This window comes from Myotis lucifugus, unplaced genomic scaffold, assembly GCF_000147115.1.
Source record: "Myotis lucifugus unplaced genomic scaffold, Myoluc2.0 scaffold_332, whole genome shotgun sequence".
Taxonomy (NCBI): Eukaryota; Metazoa; Chordata; class Mammalia; order Chiroptera; family Vespertilionidae; genus Myotis; species Myotis lucifugus.
In genome coordinates, this window is record NW_005871380.1 from 1146533 (window position 1) to 1166271 (window position 19739).

At 50.8% G+C, this 19739-nt stretch overlaps 1 protein-coding gene across 2 annotated transcripts in view; it reads left to right on the forward strand.

Annotated features, from left to right (window-relative positions):
- Window positions 1–617: 617 nt before the first annotated feature.
- Window positions 618–19739, forward strand: part of KCTD5 (potassium channel tetramerization domain containing 5) — a 33877-nt gene continuing 14755 nt past the window's right edge. The window contains exons 1-2 of one of the 2 annotated variants that reach the window (XM_006100936.3): window positions 618–908; window positions 18634–18742. In XM_006100936.3, the coding sequence (XP_006100998.1) occupies window positions 657–908; window positions 18634–18742 (361 nt within the window). In that variant the 5' untranslated portion in view covers window positions 618–656. The remainder of the gene's footprint in view (window positions 909–18633; window positions 18743–19739) is intronic. The other variant, XM_006100937.3, reaches the window with a different exon arrangement.

Consider the following 19739-nt stretch of genomic DNA (forward strand, 5'->3'; position numbering starts at 1 on the left):
CCGCAGGCCAATGCTCTATCCACTGAGCCAAACCAGCAAGGGCTCCATTGATTTTTTTAAGAGAGAATGGAAGGTAGGGGGAGAGACAGAGAGCCAAACATCAATGTATCTCTCCACTGGGTTGTCTCCTGCACGCCGAGGATCCCCAACCTAGGTATGTGCCCTTTGACGGGATTCCAAACCCCTGCCCTTCAGTCCGCGTGCGGACGCCTAACCACTGAAAAACCGGCTAGGGCTGTAATACTTTCAACAACAAAGATTAAACAAAACAAACAAACAAAAAAAAGCATGTAAACTACATTGTAGAGCGTAGACAATGGCGATGGCCGGTGTAGTTCTTTTTTGGCTATGGCGGATCTTCGTTGTGACCTGTATTAAGACCCGAGTCCGGCCGGGAGGCCAACGAGACAACCTGCAGCCCCGCGCTGCCTTCACCTCTGCACTTGTACGCGAGCACCACGGACCACGCCACAACCTTCTCTGGCCAGAAGGGGGCACGATCCTCGGCTTTTCCGGACCGGAATTTTCGTCTCCCTCATGACCCCCGGGCGGGCGCTTTAGCAGGGCGGACCCGTGGGCGGGACAGAGCGCGGAGGAAGGTATTAAAGAACGGACGCTTCCGGTGAAGGGGAGCTGTGGCTGGGCTTGCTGGGATCATGGCGGAGAATCACTGCGAGCTTCTACAGCCGGCTCCGGGCGGCTTCGGGGCGGGGTTGGGGGGCGGCTTGTGCCGCCGCTGCAGCGTGGGGCTCGGCGCCCTGGCCCAGCGCCCCGGAAGCGTGTCCAAGTGGGTCCGGCTCAACGTCGGCGGCACGTATTTTCTCACCACCCGGCAGACGCTGTGCCGGGATCCGAAATCTTTCCTGTACCGTTTGTGCCAGGCCGACCCCGACCTGGACTCGGACAAGGTGAGGGCCGCGCAGGCCGGCCAGAAGGGGCCGGGTCGCCCTGGCCTGCGGCCCGCCGCACACCCCCTACCCCACGCAGAGGAGGCCCGTCCCGGGCTCCGAGCTCCGCACTCCCCTTGTCACTAGCTCGATCCGACTCCCCAGACTCCCTGCTCTCGGCCGGGAAGAGAGGGGATGGCGCCCTAGCACCTACTCTCGAGGATCCCCAGCCACTCCACCTTGCGCCTGTCTATCTATCCCTCACTGATCTTCGGTGCCAGAGGTTCCCCACATCCCGGACTTGTAGTGGATCTACTTTCTTTTCCTCCCTAGACTCTGTGGCCCCTGGTGTGTCAGCACCGTCTCTTCTCCGTCCCAGTGCACTTCCTGGGTTTGGAATCGGAGAACCCTGGCGTCCTTCGCTTTTCACATTCCAGACGTTTGACTTGATGCTGGCAAGGGGCAGTGGACACGGTCGCTCGTCTTCTCTTCCCAGTGACTTGCGTTTAGAGAATTGGTGCTTCATTGTGTCCAGCCACAACACGCACCCCATTTAGCATCCTGAGAAGGTGATGTCCATAGAGTGCTATTTCAGGGGGACTGTTGTTCATCTGAAGGGGTGGGTTCGGGATTCATGGAAGGGCCAGGTAGGAAGTCTTTCTCAGACTGCCTTCTAACTATCCTAGTTCTCCCAGTGCCCTAGCAAAAGGATAGGAATTTCTAGGCTGGTTTGCAGCTTCTCTTTTGTATAATATAATGTCCACACTGTTGTTCCAGATAGGAATAGGAAGTAAGTTATCTTGTTGATGACCTTTACAAGGCTGTGGCTGAGGCAGAGTATCTCGGAACTGTGCAAGCTGCATAGGATTGAAACTCAGAAAAGGCTGTTGGAAAATAGTTATTACCTATATTCATCCTCGGGAATTCACAAGCCTTCCTCTTACCTTCCTGGGTCTTTTGGTCGGGCCTATGCAATAGCACTTGGCCTCATTCCTTGCCAGCCCAGCACTTGCCAGGCATAAGGCTTCCCAAAACCTTCACATCCGTCAAGTTTGAGAGGCGTGCCAGAGACCATCCTCAGGGTGGCATGACCTATGATCAGGAAACCAGAACTCTTGAGTTACTGCAAAACCAGCACTCATGGATAAAATCAGAGTTTGAGATGCCAGCCCTCTGGCCCTCTCCCTCCCCACCCCCACTCCTCAGATACTTCCTTTGCTCATTTGAGCAAGTTCTCTAAGAGAACTGACCTCCCAGAAAATGACAGTCATCTGCAGGATAGAAATAGGCTTTCGTGAGCTATGATTTTCCTTTTATAGTGTGGGTGTGTGTTTTACTGTTTTGTTTTTATTTTTAAACAGTGGGTCTTAGTGGTCATTCAGCATCTCTACTCCAGCGTTCCTGTTTCGTATATCGAGTCAGATTTTAAATTGCTCTTGTCCTTTGGGTTGTTTTGAGGCAATGGCTGTCTATTCAACACTGAAACAACTGATTCTGAGCCAGTTAACTATAGCTTGCACAGTTAAGTCCATTTGTCCCTTTATTTGACTGTTTCAAGACTACTTTAAAAATTCATGCTTTACTGTAATAGTTCTCTGAGGGAGGGTAATTAATCTATCAGAATATGTCTATGTTGTTGCTTTTCCAGTTGTCATCCACTTAGCCATATTTGCTAAAATGTAAAACAGAAATTTATAACATGAAGGTAATGTAGCAGTTACAGTTTCTGTCTCATAAAATAAAATAGTTGATAGTAAAGGGTTAATTTTAGTCACAGATAATGTGAGTTTGTCAGAAAGAGTAATGCTCATACACATTAGTCAGAATAATGGGATTTTTTATTTCGAGTGAGGAAAGGTGTAAGATCCTTGGTCTCTTCAGTTTCTTTCTCCTTGGTTTTGATGAAAGAATGTCCCAGAGCCCTGGACAGGCATGGTTCAGTTGGTTGGAGTGTCGTCTTGTACACTGAAAGGTCTCGGGTTTGATTCCTGGTCAGGGCACATACCAGTTGGGCTTGGTACAGGAGTCAACTGATAGATGTTTCTCTCCCTCCCTCCCTCTCCCTTCCTCTCTCTAAAAAAAGTAAAATTTATCCTCTGGTGAGGATTAACAAAAATTACCGCCCCCCCCCCCCCAAAAAAAAGAATATCCCAAAGAGTCACTAAACCCTGAGAGAGGAATCTGAGGATTAGGGAGGAGGAGAGGGGATGTTTGGAGGAGTGGGACACTAGTAATTACAAAATGGAAGAGAAACAGGATGTTGATTCACAGGTAAAAAGCTCAAGCCCTACCCTCCTAGTTAAGACTAATGAAAGCATAGCTGGCAGATAATCCTAGGGCTGAAGCTCAGCGTGGGCCTGGTGGGAGATTCCCTGTTGGGCACTGGACTAGTGTTTATTGAGCACCTGGGCTTGCAGAGGGTGGTGCTTGGATAGGGGTTGGGGGGGGAGATGTAGGGGAGGAGTTCCAAGGGGTTGGAGTTCACTGGGAGAATGCCTGTGGCCTGCTGCTAAGGAAGAATGTCTGGTGGGGGGCTCAGTCAGTGAAGCCATGTGGGAGAGTTGGAGCTACAGGACATTTTCAGAGAGCTTTTTTAGGAGTGGGCAGGCAGGTTGCTAGGGGAGCTGGGGAGCTGGGGAGCTGGGCTACGACTGGTCCCCCTTCCCTTAAGTCAGTGGTCGGCAAACTGTGGCTCGCGAGCCACATGCGGCTTGTTGCCCCCTTGAGTGTGGCTCTTCCACAAAATACCACGTGCGGGTGCGCACGTACAGTGCGATTGAAACTTTGTGGCCCACGCACAGAAGTCAGTATTTTGTGGCAGAGCCACACTCAAGGGGCCAAAGAGCCGCATGTGGCTCGCGAGCCGAAGTTTGCCGACCACTGGCCTAAGACTTCACATTCCCTCTCTCAGGACTGAGCTTGAGTGGGACCCAGTGCCCACCATCCCCTACCTTCTTGTCTCAAGTTCTGACTCTGGGCCCATTGCCACCATGGGCTCTCTTTACGGACAGTGTAAGTGTGAATTCTCTTTTCCTCCTGGGGCTTCCTCCATGGGGCCGAGTCTGTCCTGGGTCATTGTTCTCTTCCGGGTTCCCTTAGGGGCTGGCCAGGTGTAATACTCCTTCCCGGAAGTGCTTTGTAAATACTTGCTGTGTGATTCACTTTGGCTGAGTCTCTTTGTATTCCAGATACCTGGCCCATAGGTATTAATGAACAGGTTAGACCTTGTTTAGAGCTGAATCAGCCGTTTCAGTGTGGAGATACTTTAGGAGTTTAAGGGCAACAGGAAATACGACTCCTTGTTGATGGGTAAACCACTCAGATGAAGTAAGATTTGGGGGGATTTGGTCTCTGCAGCTGAGCCCGTCCGGGAGAAAGCTGTGGGTTGCCCATTGGCTTTGGTCCTCTGACAGGGCCGTTGTCCTGGCTTTGGGGTTGCAGATTCTGTGGCGGCAGATGGGTCTTTGAGGGGAGGGGCCGTCATGGGGCTTCTGATGACTTGCCCTTTTCAGTTCTTTGCTTGGGCTCGTTCCAGGTGTACTTGGTGTTGGCAAGAGTCAGGATTGGAAAGATGGTGAAAGGAATTTTATAGACGGGGCTAAGTGATGGGGCTGTGGGTGGAAATATGATATTTTAAGCCACTTGGCAAGAGAAGTGGGGATTATTCTGAGTGGAAATGGTAGATTGTTTAGTGTAACTAGATCAGAGGTGAAGGGCTAACTGGCCGAATTCTTACGCGTGTCTCCCGTCCTGATGAGAGCTGTGCGCCAGCCTGTCTGAGGCCACGAGTGGGTGTCCTGAGACACTGGTGCGTGTCAGTTCACACTTCGCTGGAGGATGGGGCTCTGAGTCCGTTCTTAGCCCTGACCACGCCTCGAGGTTGGCTCAGGACCTGAGGGAATGGGCCCTGTGTCCTGGGAGCAGTCCTCCTCCTCCCCCAGTACAGCAGGAGCTTGCTCCCAGAGGAGTGGTCACCTCTTCACAAGGTGCCGAACCGGAAGGCTCCTCTGACCTGAGCCAGCCCTAGAGTCAGTGCTGGAAAGTCCTAAAAAGGAGAAGAGCTTGCTTCAGGGCACCGGCCCCCAGGCCATCAGCTGTCCCACCCTCAGTCATCTGAGGGTAGCGGGAGGAAGTGGTGTCAGCCGCACAGCAGTTCCTCTTCTGCCCAGTGAACACGTATCCTTCAGTTCCTCTCCTCCAGCAGCAGTGACTGCTGTTAGTTTAAGCAGCGGTCAGAATACTGATTTTGCCAATAGACTTGTAGGGGAACAGAGATGCCAACTGTGGCCAGGTTGTCAGTGGCTGCTTTCACCTGTGAGCGGTGCGCCCGGCTCCTTTCCGGGGACTCTCCAGGTCAGCAGTCCCTGGGCCAGCAGTCTTCCAAGTCCTCTAAAGGAGCTGGTTGCTTGGCACCAGGGAGGGGGTCTGTGTGGCCTGGGTGCCAGCAGGCCTCTGAGCACCAGTGCTCTCACCGGGTCTTAATTGCCATCTGTCCCCACACTACAGAGCACCCAGAACATTCCAGTCTAGAATTGGTGGGATGTGGGCATTGGGTGGGATGGAGCAACCCGGCTGGTACTCTGGCCCTGACCGACTCCGCCCACAACTTAATTGACTGTGTGGCTTGAGGCAGGTTAATGTGCCTCTGTCATGGCGGCCTTGTGAGCATTAAGGAAGACGATGACTGGAACACCCGCCCTGCCCAGTGCTTGGAGCTGGGTTACTGCAGTCCGTAGAGTCGGCTCTTAATAGTCTTTATCTTACTTCTGTACTTTTAGAAAGAATGTTCCAAAAATGCTCTCGTCTCCCCCTCATGATATCTTTTTGTTAATGTCCCTTACACAGCCTCACTGGCTTACCAAACCTCGTGGTGCCAGCTCCCACCTCAGCCACACACACCCGGTCTCCCCTGCTTCCTGGCTCCTCTTCATGCTGTCCACTCAGAGCCCCTGGCTGGTTTTAGGACAGGTCCTGGAAGGCCAGTTCCTGCTGCGGGCACAGGAGCCTATGCCTGGGGGAGGGGCACAGGTTCCTGGGCAGTCGCTGAGGTTTCTTGCAAGAAACTGGAGAACACTGCTCAGAGTTCACCTGCCCTGGTGGTGCCAGCTCCCACCTCAGCCACACACACCCGGTCTCCCCTGCTTCCTGGCTCCTCTTCATGCTGTCCACTCAGAGCCCCTGGCTGGTTTTAGGACAGGTCCTGGAAGGCCAGTTCCTGCTGTGGGCACAGGAGCCTATGCCTGGGGGAGGGGCACAGGAGCCTATGCCTGGGGGAGGGGCACAGGTTCCTGGGCAGTCACTGAGGTTTCTTGCAAGAAACTGGAGAACACTGCTCAGAGTTCACCTGCCCTGGTGGTGTGTGTTGGGAGAGGCTCAAGGCATCCGGGCGGCATCTAAGGGGGGTGCACCCACTGTCTCTCCCATGTTGTGTTCTGGTGGGCTCTGGTTTCCTCAGCATCGGGCCTCCAGGATCTTGGCCTGCTTTTGCAAGTGAGTTCAGGTGTGTGGGGATGGTTCTGGAAGGATGAGCTGGGCCAGCCACTCATTGCCGATAGATAGGCTGAGGTATCTCAAAGCAGATACGGGGCGCTGAGTCCCAGGCAGTCCTAGTTATTTATTTTAAAAAATCTTCAAGAATTTGTTTTGATATCTTCAAAAAAATTTTATTGTGAGAAGTACCAGAAGCCACTTACAAGCCCAAAAGTATAAGAACTAAATAGAACACATAATTTTTATACAGTTTTCTATACAAAAGTTTAGGAGGGGGTTAGGGAGCAGAGGAGCCACAGGCCTGCCCTTCAGCCCCAGAGCGAAGAAGGGTGGACTCTGCACTGGATCCGCCAGCAGGGCCGAGTGCAGGAAGAGAGCAGAGGCCACCTGGGAGCCAGCAGGGCGGTGGCCGTGGAGACAGCTGGTGGCGAGGGCTCAGGTGCCTTGAGAGAGCAGTGGGCCAGGTATGAACCCCTGGCTGGTGTCCTGTCTGCAGTGTCCTGCCTCCTACCTCAGAGTGGCTGGTGCCCAGGGGGACTGGAGACTCTGGCCCTGAGGAGGCCCATTCCCAGGCTGGCAGAGCCCCCACAGAGTGTTTGCAGCCAGGGCCCGGGTTCTTACAACTGGTGCCTGCCCCAGGGGGGTCATGATTCCCACCTGTTTCCATCTCTAGTTGATTTTTTAAAATATATTTTTTATTGATTTCAGAGAGGAAGGAAGAGGGAGAGAGAGATAGAAACATCAATGATGAGAGAGAATCATTGATTGGCTGCCTCCTGCATGCCCCCTACTGGAGATTAAGCCCGAAACCCAGGCATGTGCCCTTAATCAGAATTGAACCTGGGACCCTCTATTCACTGAGCCAAACCAGCTAGGGCATGATTTTTTTTTTTTTTTTTTTTAAAATATATTTTTAATTGATTTCATGGAGGAGGGGAGGAGAGAGAGAGCAACATCAGTGATGAGAGAGAATCATTGATCGGTTGCCTCCTGCACACCCCCTACTAGGTATCGAGCCCACAACCTGGGCATGTGCCCTTGACCAGAATCAACCCGGGACCCTTCAGTCCGCAGGCCGACGCTCTATCCACTGAGCCAAACCGGCTAGGGCTCTAGTTGATTTTCTAATGCCAGCAGTTATAGTTAAACACCCACACTCATAGTCACATGATATTTGCAGGGGATTTACGTGCAGGAGCTTTGTACCTGAGATGTCTCTCGGGAGGGAAGTACCTGATAAAACCAGACAGATGGATGTCCCCTTGCCTTGTGACGTAAATGTTCATAGAGCTGTGACCTGAGCAGGTGGCAGGTCCACCATGGCTTTCTGCTCACGACTGTCCTCCCCCCTCGGGTGATGGTCTCTAAATGGGTCGGGTCCTGCTGAACTGAATGGGGCCCTGTGAACCATCTCCATATTCCTGGAGCTTGGTGGCACTCCCTCCGATAATCTGAGGCACAGTTGTTCCAGGAGCCTCCTCAGGAGGCTCATTGGTGGGGGCCTCTGCTTCTGGGAGCCTCATTTGAGTCGTGTGTGTCATCCTCAATTCAAAGCTACACTGAGCAGTGTCTGCCTGCAGCTGGGGAGGCAACCTGGGGTCAGGGTCCTGATGTCTGAGGGTTTTGTTTCCAGGGTAGGTGTCCAGGGGCAGTGCTGAGGGTCGGAATGACCTGGAGCCCTGACATATGCTCCCTCGTCTCTACGTGGAGCCCTGTTTTTCCTTTATTCCCCGAGTGTGCCGGAGGGTTTCAGATCTCGGTGCACACAGGGCATTGTGGGGTCTCCTGTAGGGAAAACGAAGTCAGAACCAGCTGACACTCGTGCACGTGTGCGGCCTGTTGGCTGTGTGAGGTCCCATCCCTGCTGTGTGCATCTGGTGCCTGGGACAAGCATCTGGTCTCTGGGCCTCCGTTTCCTCATTTGTAGTTGGTGATGTCTGCCGCTTCTTCCTGGTCAAGGATGTGAGAAACTAGAAAACAAAGCAGAAGAGGGCATAGGTGAAGGTTTTATGTGCAAATTCAAAATAGATAAAAACTGTGCTTCTAATTAGGTTGGTTGCAAATGTTTGTGCACAGAAAATCCTATGCTTTTGCATTTAGATTTCAGTGAGAGAAATTTGACAGATTATATCTTGCATTTAACTCAGGACACTCAGCCCTCTTACTTTCAGGTCTCCAGTGGCCATCCCTTTTCTGTTGCAACAAAGTAGTGGTCGTGTCCATTTGTGGAAATGTGTTTGTGGAAATCTGGAAGTGATCGAAAGGAGCCAAGTGCAAAAGCTCTATAAAGGAACTGAAGGGGCTGGAGTGTGACATGTCAACAGAGATAGTTTCTGTTTAGAATCTTGTGTGAGAGCCTGTCATTTTCTACCTTTGTTCCTCGCCATTTTCAAGACCTGGTGTCAGGGAGTGGCAGCCCTTAGGGACAAGTAGCATCCAATTTATCCACGATGCTTGGCTGGGCAGTGCATTCAATTCTGCATTTAAGGGCTGAGATTTACCGCTGGGCCTGCAGCATGCGCAGGGAGAACTAGCTGTGTTTGTGGGTGGGCTGTTGGAGCGGCTGGGATGCCTTCCTGGTCCTCAGAACATTGCTGGGCAGCTGAGAGGAGTGGTGGCGTGGGGTTCCCAGTCAGGGTTGTCTTCACCGCCTCCCTCGGTTGAGGAACCCTAGGTCAGGGGTCTCCTGGGACAGCATGTGACTTGGGCTCTGCCCTGCCTTTGCCCTCCCTATTCTCTTGAGAAATGACAGCAGGCACCGTGTCTAGGCTTTGGCCAGGGCCTCATCTCTGTGTCCTGGCAGCCCCGTGCTCAGGCCCCAGGGTCCCATGGCGCAGGCTCACGGATGTCGGCTTCAAACCTCCCCTGGAGACAGCAGCGTGGCTGGATCACTTCTGGATTTCCACAAGCACACCAGGAATTGGACACCACCACTACTTTGTTGCAGTGGAAAAGGGATGGCATGGCCACTGGAAACTGAGAGGGTTCGGTGTCCTGACCTAAATGCGGGATATAATCTGTCAAATTTCTCCCATTGAAATCTAAATACAAAAGCATAGGATTTTCTGTGCACAAATATTTGCCATCAGCACTCCCTTGAGCCCCCTGGGAGTGGGATTCAGGGATTCAGCCAACCTAGTATTAGTGATCAACCCACTCTCCCCAGTGTGTGAACTGGAGTGAGGAGTATGCTGGCTTCCATGAAATGTTCAAGAGTCAAAGTCCAGCATTTCTCTTTTTTATGCCTTTAGGGTAGATACATGGTTTTACAGCCGGCACTTCACAAGTAGGTCAAATGCTAACCCAGTGAGAAGTGGGGGAGGTCAGTAGAGGGAATTGATTTGAAGAGAATGCAGTGTTAATTCTGGCTCTTTTACAAAAAAAAAGAAACCCAGTCTGGCTACTCTATAAATGTAGCACACGCTTGTTATGTAAGTTGAAGAAAGGACGGAAAGGGAGGAAGAGGAGAGATCCAGGAGTCTTAGTCTTGGTCCAGTTCCTTGTTGTGTAAGTGTGAGTACCCCAAGTGTACACCATCAGGCTCTCCTTACGGGGCTGGTGCAGACGTGTGGAATGATGAAGTGATGTGAGTGCAGCGTGCTGATAGCTGTGCCTCAGTCACAAGCCACATAGTATAGATATCACTGAGATGGCCCTGTCTGTGCTTGTGCAAACATGAGCCTAAGACTTCTGAATTTGTGATATTTTCTCTTTTTGTGTTCTGTATTTGTCTTTATTTCCACATTAGCAATGAGGTTCTGAGGGGCTGAGGCGCTGAGGCCTGGCACACGTGTCGGTCATGGTCTGGTCAGCCAGCCCAGCAGTGATGTCCGAGGGTGCCTGTCACGGCCCACCCTTGCCAAAGCTCCTGGACTCTGGAGCACGCTGCTCACGCTCAGGTGCTCAGAGACAAGGCTTTTACAGAGTCCTGCTCATGTGCTTCTAAATGAGAGTCAAGTCTGTCGTCATCTGGGCTGCAGCTGGAGATTAGACCCGTGGAATTTCAGTGTCTTGGTGTAGGGGCCCTGGCATTTCTTGTAGAGTTTGAAATCTCCCTTCTGGTAGCTCAGTGGTGAGAGCACAGTTCCCATATGCTGCTGCCTATCCTGTCCTAACCCTGCCATCTTGGAGCTGTTTCTTTTCTTTTCTTTTCCTCTTTGTTTTTAATTTTTTTTCGGACCTGTTTCTTAATGAAGCTCATCAAATCAAAATGAGTCCACAAGAAGAAATTAAACTAGAGAGTACTGACATGACAGGGGAGACTGCTTTTGAATTTCCTTACGTGCTGCTCATCAGTGGCAAAGCTGGACAGGCTGGCTTGTCACTGGTGGAGGATGGTGTAGCCTGTCACTGAAGGCCGCTTGCTTTTCAATGTCTCAGGGTTTCCCCGGTGAACCCGCAGTTCTGGGCCCAGGTGGGTGGGCCTCGAGGCAGGTCTGGGTCATGGGCTCTCTGGCTTTCCTTCTGGGGGGAGTGATAGGGCCACGTTGCTGGGACTGTTAAATAGAAAAGATAGCTGTTGGGACAGGAAAGGAGGAAAGGGTAAAGAAAGGGGAGTTTTACTATCTCACCTACTGAACAAAGAAGTCAGCCATCTTGGGGAAGGGGGAAGAAGGGGGGAGTTTTATCTCACCCACTAAACAAAGAAGTCAGCCACTATAGGACTTGCCAAACAAGATGACCAGATGTATGTACAAACATTCTGAGATCAGCCACAACAGTGTAGAAGGAGACTTTGAAACCTAGTCTTCTACCCATGATAATTGGCAGGGGAACTTTGAAACCTGTAGGGGGAAGGGTATAAAACCCCTTGGGCCCCTATCAGGTGATAGTTGAGTTGCCTACTTGTGCTTTAAGCCGAGTGCATTTTTAATAAACTTGCTTCCTTTACTTCCTTAATAAATTCGCTTGCTTTGCTTCAACACTGCTTTCTGTCACCTGTTTGAATTTCTTCTCAGGAGATTGACAAGAGCCTAGGAGGGGAGAGCTCTCCCCTGTAATTCAGGGGATTGTCCAGTAGCAGGACCAATATGAAGGAGCCACTGGGTTGGGTGTCCTATCCTCAGAGGCTGGTGATGTCTGAGCAGACCTGAAGCTCAGAGAGTCATACTATGTGGGAGAAACACAGTATGATGAGGGTTCCTTTAAAAAAAATTTTAAATCATTTTTAGAGATAGAGAGGAAGGGACAGAGAGCAAAAAAACCACATCAATTTGTTCCACTTATTCATTCATTCATTCGTTGATTCTTATATGTGTCCTGACGGGATCACAGCTGCAGCCTTGGCCTATTAGGACGAGGCTCTAACCAACTGAGCTCCTGACGGCCTGGATGAGGGTTCCTTCTAAAGCCCACTCTGGTTGTGTGTGACCTTGTGGAGGTCAGCCCAACAGCAGGTATATCTGGAGTGACTGGCAGGTTCTGGATGCCACAGAGAGCTGGCGTGTGTTCCGGGGTGTGGAAGAGTGCCCAGCTCAGGGTAGTCACGGTTCTGTTCTGTGCCTGAATGCCTGGCCCCTGCGCACCTCTCTCTCTAGGAATGCTCTTTGCCCGAGCTTTGTAAATAGTGTGTTTGATCCTATGTGTCAGGATGGCCTCTGTGAGGTTTCTGGGAAAACATTTTTGTATTAAAAATAGAACAACCCAGCTGGCGTGGCTCAGTGGTTGAGCATTGATCTATGGACCAGGAGGTCATGGTTTGATTCCCCATCAGGCTATAGGCCCGGGTTGTAGGCTCGATCCCCAGTATGGGGAGTGCAGGAGGCAGCCAATCAATGATTCTCTATCATCATTGATGTTTTTGTCTCTCTCCTTTTCCCTTCCTCTCTGAAATCAATAAAAATATATTTTAAAAAATAGAACAAATTGCCCTGGCTGGTGTTTCTCAGTGGTTGAACATTGGCCCACACACTGCAGGGTTGCGGATTCGATTCTTGGTCAAGGGCATGTACCTGGGTTGCAGGTTTGGGGTGAGTGTAGAAGGTGACTAATTGATGTGTCTCTCTCACATCAGTGTCTCTCTTTTTCTTTTCTCTCGTTCTCTCTCTTTCTCTCTCCCTCTCCTTCCTCCCCTCCCTTCTTCCCTTCCATTTTTTTCTGAAAATCAATGGGAAAAAAATATCCTTGGGTGAAGATTAACAACAACAAAAAAATAGAACAAGAATTCAGTTGTAAAATTCAAATGGATTTTCTTTTTTAATCCTTACCTGAGGATCTGTAGGGTTCGTTTTTGTTTTTTTTACTGATTTTAGAGAGGAAGGGAGAGGGAAAGAGAGAAACATTGATGTGAGAGACATACATCGATTGGTTGCCTCCTATACTCACCCTGACCAGGGATCAGACCTAAAACCTGGGTCTATGCCCTGATCAGGATCAATCCACCACCCTTCAGTGCACAAGCCAATGTCCTAACCAGCTGAGCCTCACTGTGCAAAGGGTTAAAGGTGGCTACACAAGGCACTGCTTTAACTGACTTGGAGCTGTTGAGCCTCAGAAGGAGACATGTAGTCCCTCCCATTCCTGCCCTTTTCCGGATAAGCCTCACATTTCAAAGTCCAGCCCCAGTGCCAGCTCACCCATGCCCAGTCTAGGCTCCCCATCCAGGTTCCGTCTGTGCACGGGCTACTGCACTTTCCCCTGACTCCCAGCCCCTTCTTTTCTATCCCACCTTTTCCCTCCAATTTTTTGTTGTTGTTAATCCTCACCTGAGGATATTTTTTCCATTGATTTCTACTGAGAGTGGGAGGGAAGAGGGTGGAGAGAGAGAGAGAGAGGGAGGCATCAATGTGAGAGAGACACATAGATTGCCTGCTGCACACACTCTGACGCGGGCTGGGATTGGGCCTGCAACCCTAGGTACATGTTCTTGACTGGGAATTGAATCTGGACCCTTCTGTCTGAGGGCTAACACTCTTAACCACTGAGCCAAACCAGCCAGGGCTCCCTCCAAGCTTTTTAAGCTTGGGTTACCTTTGTGTATCTTGTGCTGCTCCACATACTATTGGCACTCTATAAACGTCCTTTTCACCGTGGCCAGTGTGACTCGGAGCATTGTCGCATAAATCTAAAGGCTGCGGGTTCGATTCCCAGTCAGGGCACATACCTAGGTTACGGGTTTGATCCCTGGTCAGGGTGTGAACCGATCAATGTTCTCTTTCTCCCTCTCCCTCCCTTCCACCCTCCCTCCTTCCCATCTTCTCTCTAAAAAATAAAACACAAACCAAAAGTCCTTTCTTCTGCCATGTCCCAGCTCCAAGAGCCATGTCCCAGCTCAAGGCTGTGGCTTGTGTGGCCTTGAGTCCAGGATCTGACCATACTGAGGCTGGCCCTGAGTCCTAAGCACCTTGTGACAAGGGAGGCTCCTTGGGGTGTCCTGAGGGAGGAGATGAGCCTTGTCCCCTCTGGTCTTTCCTACATAACCTCTACCAGCTGTCTGTGAGGTAGCAGTGAGCTGATGAATCACTTGTGAGCTTGTGAGTGCAAATGCCATGGTTCAGCTCTTTTCATCCATGGAGGTGAGGGGGGATGCCCCTCCATTCCATGTTCTGGCAGCTCTGTCCTTTTCTCTGGCCCCTTTGTAGGAGATGCTGGTCCTTTTCACCAGCAGGGAGGCTGCTGAAGTAACATTTTCCCACAAGCTGGTCTGTGGGCTCCTTTAGCCTTGCTAAGAGAATAGCAGAGGGCCAGAGGCCAGGAGGCAGGGGCGGGTGGGACAGTGTGTGACCATGCTTTCTTAGATGGGGGAGGGCGGGGCAGAAGATGAATTTGGGAAATCTGTGTGGTTGGGGACAGGAAGTCCACGGGGGCGGCGGGGAGCCAGTGGTGGCGGGAGAGTGGTCTGAGTGCCAGGCCTATGGGAGAAAAGGGCACAGAGGTGCTCTGGGCTGAGTGGGACGTGCCTCCATGGCTGGAACCTTAATTGATCTGATCTAAATAGCAACTTTATGAAGGTGGACTTTGGGGAAGAAACCCTGGAAACTATGAAGGTTTACTACATAAATTCCAGAATTTATAATGTTCATAAATGAAAAATAGGGTCCTAACATGGGGTCTTGCTTCGTGGTCCAGACACTGCCTGCCTCCTTGTGTCTCTGGCTGTGGGGCCTGGGGGTATGTCACATCTAAGAGGTTTAGGAGTTTCCACTGCTCCACCTCCCGGCAGAGATGCCTGCTGCTGTTCTGGTGCTGCGGCCAGCCAGCTGCTCTTGTTCGTTGTGGCCCTCACCTGCTAAGGACCTCTTGTGAGCCACGAGATCCACTTTGGACAGGGAGGCCACATTGACTCTCCGACTGGTTTACAGAGTCACAGTCTCAGGGTGGAGACCTCGGTACCCTCTGCCCTCTTTGGGGCCGCTGGCCCAGGTCCAGGCTCTGCCTGGGGAGGGCAGGCTGGCTTGCAGGGGGGAGCAGGATTCTCGATAGACTGAATACACTGTGTGGGGGCAGAAGCTGTTTGGTCCCTCATCCATCAGTAGCCCCACTGGAAGGCTGCCTGGGTGGGGTCATACTCATCAACCAAATCAGATATGCAGCCAACACGTCTTCGGTGTCCTGGCAGCATTGGATCCATTGCCTTGATGGATCCCAGTCCCTATCACATCCCCCTATACCTGTTACTCTGCAGCCTCTACAGGGTGCACTCTAGTGGTGTCATTGTATGGGGACTGCCCCCACCCTAGTATCTACCTCCCCTGGCTATGGTTGCAACAGCCAGAGAGGCTGTGGTTGGAACTGACTCTGAAGATTCCAGTGAGCAGCAAGGGGTCCCTGACCCTCAGAAAGGTTCCCACTCCTGGGGGTGAAACAGGGCTGGCCAAGGGGTAGGAGCAACCTCTCGGATGGTCTGTTTTTTGTTTGTTTTAATATTTATTGTTGAGATTATTACAGAAGTCCCTCTTTCCCCCCCCCATTGCCTTTCTTCACCTGGTTCCCACCCCGCCCCAGGCCTTCACCACCCTATTGTCTATGTCCATAGGTAATGCATCTGTGCATCTAAGATCTTTGTTGAATCTCTTCCTGTGCCCCTGTCCCCCTCCCCTCTGAGAATTGTCAGTCTGTTCCATTTCCATACCTCTGATTCTATTTTATTCACCAGTTTATTCTGTTCATTAGATTTCTTATTTATTTTGATTTTTAGATTCAATTGTTGATAGGTATGTATTTGTTGCCATTTTGTTGTTCATATTTTTGATCTTTTTATTTTTCTTCTTCCTCTTAAAGAATACCCTTCAACATTTCATGTAATACTGGTTTGGTGGTGATGAACTCCTTTAGCTTCTTCTTGTCTGTGAAGCTCTTTATCTGACCTTCAAGTCTAAATGATAGCTTTGCTGGGTAGAGTAATCTTGGTTGTAGGTCCTTGCTGTTCATCACTTTGAATATTTCTTGCCACTCCCTTCTGGCCTGCATAGTTTCTGTTGAGAAATCAACTGACAGTCATATGGGCATTCCCTTGTAGGTAACTATCTGCTTTTCTCCTGCTGCTTTTAAGATTCTCTCTTTGTCTTTAGCCCTTGGCATTTTAATTATGATGTGTCTTGGTGTGGTCCTCTTTGGGTTCCTCTTGTTTGGGACTCTGTGCTTCCTGGACTTGTCAGTCTATTTCTTTCACCAGGTAGGGGAAGTTTTCTGTCATTATTTCTTTAAATAGGTTTTCAATATCTTGCACTCTCTCTCTCGCTCCTTTTGGCACCCCCATAATGTGAATGTTGGTACACTTGAAGTTGTCCCAGAGGCTCCTTACACTATCTTCATATTTTTGGATTCTTTTTTTCTTTTTGCTCTTCTGGTTGGGTGTTTTTTGCTTCCTCATATTTCAAATTGTTGATTTCATTCTCAGAATCCTCTACTCTACTGTTGAATTCTTGTATATTATTCTTTATTTCAGTCAGTGTATGCTTAATTTCTGACTGGTCCTTTTCCATTTTTTTTGGAAGTTTCTAGAAGATTCTTGAGTAACCTTATAACTGTGGTTTTGAACTCTGTATTCAGTAGTTTGCTTTCTTTCATTCGTGACATGTTTCTTTGTCTCTGCATTTTGGCTGCTTCCCTGTGTTTGTTTCTATGTATTGGGTAGAGCTGCCATGTCTCCTTGAGTTGGTAGAGTGGCCTTGTGTAGTAGGTGTTTTATGGGGCCCAGTGTCTCAGCCTCCCCAGTCACCTGAGCTGGGAGCTCTAGGTGCACCCCTTTGTGGGCTGTGAGCACAGTCTTCTTGTAGTTGAGACTTGATTGCTGTTGGTGTCACTGGGAGGAATTGAGCTCCAGGCCAATTGGCTGTGAGGACCATCTGCGACTACAGTGGGAGAGCTGCTGTGCAAGAGACCCCCTGTGGAGCAGGACTTGCTTCAGTGGGGCCTTGGTGTTCACTGAGATTGCCCCTTGAGTGTGTCGCTTATGGATGTGTAGAGCTGTAATGTAGTATGGTCTGACATTGACCACTGGGTGCACTGGCTCCAGGGAGGTGCAAAGTCAGCCACTGCCTGGGGCCACCCAGCAGGAGCTACAGAGAGATCTGCAGATTCCTTCTCTTTGTATTGGGTTTGGAAGTGCCCAGACGAGGCCCAGCTATGAAGCAAGGAAGACTGGTGCTGGTGCTGGGTCTTAGGCCTTATTAATTTATTTTGGGGCTCCCTGACTCAGCTGCAGCTTGTTTTGAGAGATTTTAGCCTGAGCAAGGACAGGCCATTCATATGCAAAAGCCGCTGCACACAATTTGAGTGCGGTTGTAAATTGGATGAGGCGGGGTCTTAGGGAATCACCAGAGCAAACAGAAATGGCTGCCAGTCAGCCCTGCAACTGGGCAGGTCCCAGCATAGGAACAAGATCCCTGCGAGCACCCCCATCTGGGAGGAAGCTGCCCCCTGAGTTCCTGCCCCAATGCCAGACATTCTAGTTCCTCCTCGTATGTGTCTGTGTTCCCCAGAGCCTTGCCCTGATGCTGGAGCTCAGAGGAAGCAGGACCTTGTAAGTTCAGTTCATGGTGCCAGCTTTTTAAGAGGAACAGCTGGGTCTGCAGCAGCCTCTGTGTCACTGAGCCCTAATCCGCACTGGTTTATACAGCCCAGATTTCTTCTTTTCCCAGCTCTGGGACTCTGGGCTGGGGGTCTGGTGTGGGGCTGGGACCCCTTGCTCTTCGCAGAGACGATCTCCTTCCCTGATTAAAAAAGCGGCACACGTGGGTGCCGGACCAGCCTGTTCCACACCTCCTACCAGTCTCAGTGTGCTTTCTTTACTTCTCTAGTTGTAGGACTTCCATTCAGCCAGCTTTCCTGTGGTTCTGGATGATGGTTGTTCTGTATGTTAGTTGTAATTTTGATGTGGTTGTGGGAGGTGGCGAGTACAGGCATTTACCTACGCCGCCATCTTCTGTCCTCCTGATGGTCTGTTGTTAGACAGCTTGGACTCTGGGACCGCTACCCAATGGGTGGAGCTTCCTTGGTGACCAGCAGTCACTGTAAAGCTCTGGGAAAATGAGGTTCTGTTCCATGTGCCTTTGACCCAGGCCATCGCCCTGACACTCAGTCCTGCACACTCGCCCAAGGAGTAACCCCAAAATGAGAAGGGCAAGCACTGGCCGCAGAGGCCCATGTCTTGGTGTCCTTCAGAAGCAGACCCACAGTGTCAGCCCTGCCTTTAAGAGCTTTCCACTAAGGAGAGTCTGTTAGTCACTCTCGTGGGACGGTTTCCAAAATGAAAAAGAATCAGCTTTTCTTTTTCTTTCTTTGTTAATCCTCATGTCCAAGGATATTTTTCCATTGATTTTTAGGGAGAGTGAAAGAGAGAGAGAAAGACAGAGAGAAACATTGATGTGAGAGAAACACATTGATTGGTTGCCTCCTGCAGGAGCCCCAACCAGGGCCCAGGCCAGGGAGGAGCCTGCAACCAAGGTACATGACCTTGATCAGAATTGAATCCGGTACCCTTTGGTCCGCAGGCCGATGCTCTATCCATTGATCCAAACCGGCTAGGGCGATCAGCTTTTCTTTAGAAATCTTTTGTCCTGTGAGGAAAGAGATTCAATACACAATTGCCTTGCCTCACAGTAGCTAAAGGAAGGTTACCTAGTTACAAAACAATTTCAACTTGGCTTAGACTTGAAATGGTGACAGATAGGAGTTGGAGGCTGCAGAAGGCAGGAGGCATACAGCACTACTTGGGGTTTCACTGAAGTGCCATGAACGTTGATCTGGTTGTGGGTTAGCTGTGGGGCCACTGCTTTCTTGTCCAGGATTCACATTGGTGCTTTGTTCTTTGTAGGATGAAACAGGTGCCTATTTAATCGACAGAGATCCCACCTATTTTGGGCCCGTGCTGAATTACCTGAGACATGGAAAGCTGGTCATTAACAAAGACCTTGCAGAGGAAGGTGAGTTGAGAGTGGGATCTGGTGAAGATGACAACTGGACCCTCTGGGCCTGAACAGGCTCTGTGCCCCGGGGGCCAGGCTGGCGTCTTGAGTGCCCTTGCCCCCTGCAGAAGTCCTAGGTGCCCAAGTCTCCTCACTCGCCCCCCTGCTTTCTCACAAATGTGTCCCATGAGGCAGCAGATGCTGGTCTCAGAGAGGTGAGAGGGCTGTTTGGCATGGCCTCTTCCCCTTTTCTCCTCCAAGAAGTGAAGGCTCATTAGAGCCAGGCTGGCCTGTCAGGACCTTTGTAGCAGAAGGGCCTGGGGACTGTGGTTCAGGCCCCTGCAACCCCACTCCCTGGCTGCAGGGCCCCCCTGACTGTGGGTAAAACTATGGGCTCCCTCCTCCAAGTGTCTAGTTAGTGATGCATGAGGGTGGGGACTCCTCCCTTGGGAGACCACCCATTCTCAGATGCTTTGGCTTAACAGTCTGAGGGTGGTGTGTTAGGAATGTGCCCACCATGCGAGTCTCCCAGGTGTCCCTCTGCCTCAGTCACCCCGGGTCTGCTCTCCTTCCAGGGCACCACTGTATTATCACCTTTGAGTTCTGTCTGCATGTCCAAATGCCGTACTACATTCCGACTCAGGTCACAAGGAGCAGGGATGCCAGGCGCAGCCCTGTGGGCACCGGGTCTAAGGCTGGTGTATGCATGCTCTGTGTGTGCTTGGCTCCACGCACCAGGGAGGTCTGGAGAGGTTCAGGGCCCTATGACTCACAGTGGGCTCTGGCTTCTCTGCTCTGCTTGTGTCCTGGATTGACTCAGTACTGAACTTTGTCCTCCCTCAGCTCTCATCACGTCTTACTCCATGTCTTCTCTGGAGCGCTTTTTTCTTGCTCACACACTTGTATGGTTTGGGATACCCTTCCTTTGTGTTGTGTGTGGGCAGCTGTACAATTTGAAGCTAAACTTCACAGCCTCTTCTCAGTGCAATTTGCTTAGAAAGGGGTATTTGATGTG